A 3,947-nucleotide genomic window follows, 5' to 3' on the forward strand; every position below is an offset into this window, starting at 1 on the left:
ATATACATTTATCAAACAGCTTGATCTTTGTTGGTATACGAGATGGATGTAGGTGACAGAAGTCCATATGTATTTATTTTTGCCTAGGCTGCAGATTCCCTTTGGTAGGTATCTCAAGCAGAAAATGTACCTCAAGGAATCAGCATTCTTACGTTTTACCTGAATAAACTGTGTTCTGTGAAGTCGTGCTTGATGGTATACCAACAAAGATCAAGCTGTTTGATAAATGTATATCGTGATTCAAGTTCCGATGTACACCATGAAGTATCGTTTTGTCAACACTTTTCGTTTTTGTTTTTCTCTCCAAAGCCTATTTATTTATGTTCCTAGGATTTATTTCCTAAAACATGTTTTTTTTAAGCTAGTCATTTCATTTAAGTAGTGAAGTTTGTATTGCCATGCAGCTCAAATACAGCTGAATCTGCGATGCTGTTACATACATACATAGGTTTTGAATATTATGTTGTATTTACACAATTTGAATATCAATGCAGATTGAACTAAAAGAAAACATTAAACAAAACTGCCTTTATTTTTCTGTAAAGAGAATCTTCAACATAACAGGCACCGAAACAACATAAAACAGGCATGTGTACTCAGAGTTAAATTAATACACCTAAAAATACCCATAGAGCATACAGTAGAGATACATGTACTTGAAAAAATGAACAGTATTGTAGATATATTGTCAAGTTTGTTAAATCAACTTGCATGTACTCAAGGCAACACTTTTAGAAAACAGTTGTTAAGAACATACAACGTAACATACTACATACACATGTATGCAGTTTTACAAAACGTTTGTTGTCGCCAACTTTGGGTTACGGTCATCGAACTATGTAGAGAAAACACCGATCGGAAAGGCTTTTGCCACATCCAGTGCACATGTGTACGGATGGTCACTGTAAACAATAACAATGAAGTTGTGTGTTATCTTCCACTTGTTCCAGAGTTGGGCTGCAGGGGAGCAGTTTTACCATGGAGGACCAGACATCTCTTTGTGCACTCACCTCTTATAGCTCTTCTGGGAGGACTCCCAAGTTGTTCCCAGTCCAGATGAGAGTCAGTCTCTCCAGCTTGTTCTGGGTCTTCCCTGAAGTCTTTTCCCATTTGGACAAGCCTCCACTTGATGCTCCTGGATGAGTTGTCCAGGGGCATCCTTATCAGATGCTCAAACTTCCTCATTTTGCTCCCTTTGATGTGGAGGAGCAATGGCTCTACTCCGAGTTGCTCCCGTATACCTGAACCTTTTGTCCTACATATTTAAGGAAGAGTCTACGTACCATGCGGAAAAAAATATTTTGACCACTTGTATTCATATTCTCATTCGTTCAATCAATACCCAGAGGAGTGGTGGCGCAGAGGTTAGTGAAGGTGGCCTGTGATCGGAAGATCGCCAGTTCACGCCCCGTTACCGACAACATCAAAAATGTGGGTTGGGTAGGTGAAGCACCCACACTTGCCCCCACCCTCATTCGCCCCACTCTGGGCCCATGAGCAAGGTCCTTAACCCCCATCTGCTCCCTAAACAGGTCTCTCTTGAAAATGAGTTCTCGTGGCTCAATGAGAATACCTGGATAAATAAAGGGAAAATGGAAAATATATATTTATATATATATATATATATATATATATGAGGGTAGGAACGTAGACCGACCAGTAAACAAGGGAACTTCGCCTTGCAGCCACAACAGACCAGAACAGAGTACACAGTACTGCCAAAGTTGTGCCAATCTTTCAGTCAATCTCACGCTCCCTTCTTGTCTCACTTGCAAACAAAACCCAGAGATACCTCAATTCTTCCACTTCAGGCAGCACCTCACTCCCTGATAGACAGAGTCCAGCCTTGTTTGACTGACCATGGCCAAAACAGCAATAAAGTTGTTATCTATCCATTTTCTTTACAAATGTCTGCATTTATCCTGGCCCTGTCACTATCACTTTTTATTGGTGTGATAAAATAGTTTGTGACTAAAAAAAATTGTAAACAGTATCAAAGCATTAAACAAATAAAGTTTAGGTAAATTTGTTAACCAGATTAAGCATGTTTCGTCCTATTATTGTGGATGTTATCACCACTTAGTGGCACTGCATGGGCATTTCAGTGTTTTATATTGAAGCATGTGGACAAAAAACATTTTAACGAATTAGAAAATAAATGATTTACAAGAAGGGCAGCACGGTGGCGCAACTGGTAGAGCTGCTGCCTCTCAGCGAGCAGGTCCTTGGTTCAAACCCCGGTCCAGGGGCCTTTCTGGAGTTTGCATGTCCTCTCCGTGCATGCGTGGGTTTTCTCCGGGTACTCCGGTTTCCTCCCACAGACCAAAAACATGCATGTTAGGCTGATTGGTAACTCTAAATTGTCTCTAGGTGTGAGTGAGAGAGTGAATGGTTGTTTGTCTCGTTTGTCTATTTGTGTCCCTGTGATGGACTTGCAACCTGTCCAGGGTGTACCCCACCCCTCGCACAGTGATTGCTGGACATGGGCACCAGCGACCCCCGTGACCCAAAATGCAATAAGCGGGTAAAGATAATGGATGCATGGATGATTTCCAAGAAAAATACTAGCAGTAATGTAAATAAGACCTAAAATGTGCTTTTTGTCATGAGCAAAAAATGTCCCCTTGTGTGTGTGCATGTGTATGTGTGTGTCTGTCTAATCATTTAAATCTGGCAAATACTGAGTGTATAAAACAAGCTGTATAACATCACATAATGAATAAAGATTGAAACATAAGAACTTTAAGTCCTTTGAGTAAAATCCCACTTCGTGAGTAAGTAACTCACAAAATTAGTTCATGTTTTCTGTGTATTTATGTCAGGAAAATGATGGAGCGTTCCTCCTGAAGAAGGAACAAAGATTTATACATTGAACAGGAGTTCTATTTGAATCTATTCTGGCATTTAAGTTGAAAATGGAATCACCGTGGACAATTTGGGGTGGTGGATGGGGGGATAAGGCAGAATGGCAGGAGGGGGAGTTTTGATAGGACAAGGTTGATTCTGAGTCACAACCAATACTGTCACCAACTGACCTGCTCGGAGAGCTGCTTGCCTCTCAGGAAGAAGCCCAACAGGCAGCCGATGACCACGGCCAGCACCGACAGGATGAGCAGTCCGTTCTGCTTGCAGACGTTCTTTACTCTGCCCCACACTTCCTCCAGTGCCAGCGCCATCCTCCTCCACCTGTTTGTCCTGGTTCTGACTTTTAACTTCTCAAACCCCCCCAAAGCAACCCCTTCTTTCACCACTTATTCAGCCACATAGAGCCAGCACAGAAGCGACACCTGCCACCACAGTGGAGGAAGTGGGGAAAGTAGTTGGATGCAGATTGATTAGGGAGAAGGGGATCTTGTGAGACAGAAACAAACTAAAAAATATAAAAAATAAAGAAAAGTTGTTTGATGATGAAGGAAGGTTAAAAGCTGAATCAACAAGGTAGCGGTCCAAAATTAAGCGTTACAGGATTGTCTCCTCCGAGCTGCGTCCTCAGTAATTTCACATCAAACTAAAAGCATCACATAGCCACACAGTAATCCTGTATCTACCCGCTTCTCTGACAGTCAACCCACTCCACCCTCTACTCCCCCTCTGCCTCAGGCACATTTCTGCTGGCAGCCAACAGAGGGCTCTGCGACAGCTGGTGGTATTGTCCTCGGGGTTAAGACTACAATCCTATTAGGCACTGTGCATCCCAACTCAAATCTGAGGCTGGATTAGAGAGCTCGCTGAACAATTGGACCTCGGATTGGTCCAGGGCACACTATAAAAAAGAGAGGAGAGAATGAGGAATAAAGAAGAGAAAAATTACACACATAAACAAGAACAGGTTGTTGAGTCACTGCAGGTTGGGCTTTACATTTTATCGACAATAAATAAAACAGCTTCATGTTCTAGATATCTGAAAGCATTCAAACTGTGTGTGGGCAACATTTGATTAAGTACAC

At 42.0% G+C, this 3,947-nt stretch overlaps 1 protein-coding gene across 1 annotated transcript in view; it reads right to left on the minus strand.

Annotated features, from left to right (window-relative positions):
* LOC119414932 (excitatory amino acid transporter 5) overlaps positions 1-3,176 on the minus strand; it is a 90,658-nt gene extending 87,482 nt beyond the window's left edge. Inside the window, exon 1 of the mRNA XM_037682050.1 lies at positions 3,036-3,176. Coding sequence (XP_037537978.1) covers positions 3,036-3,176 — 141 coding nt within the window. The remainder of the gene's footprint in view (positions 1-3,035) is intronic.
* Between the last annotated feature and the right edge of the window lie 771 nt (positions 3,177-3,947).

This window comes from Nematolebias whitei, chromosome 9 (assembly GCF_014905685.2).
Source record: "Nematolebias whitei isolate Nwh7 chromosome 9, NemWhi1, whole genome shotgun sequence".
In the NCBI taxonomy this organism is placed as follows: Eukaryota; Metazoa; Chordata; class Actinopteri; order Cyprinodontiformes; family Rivulidae; genus Nematolebias; species Nematolebias whitei.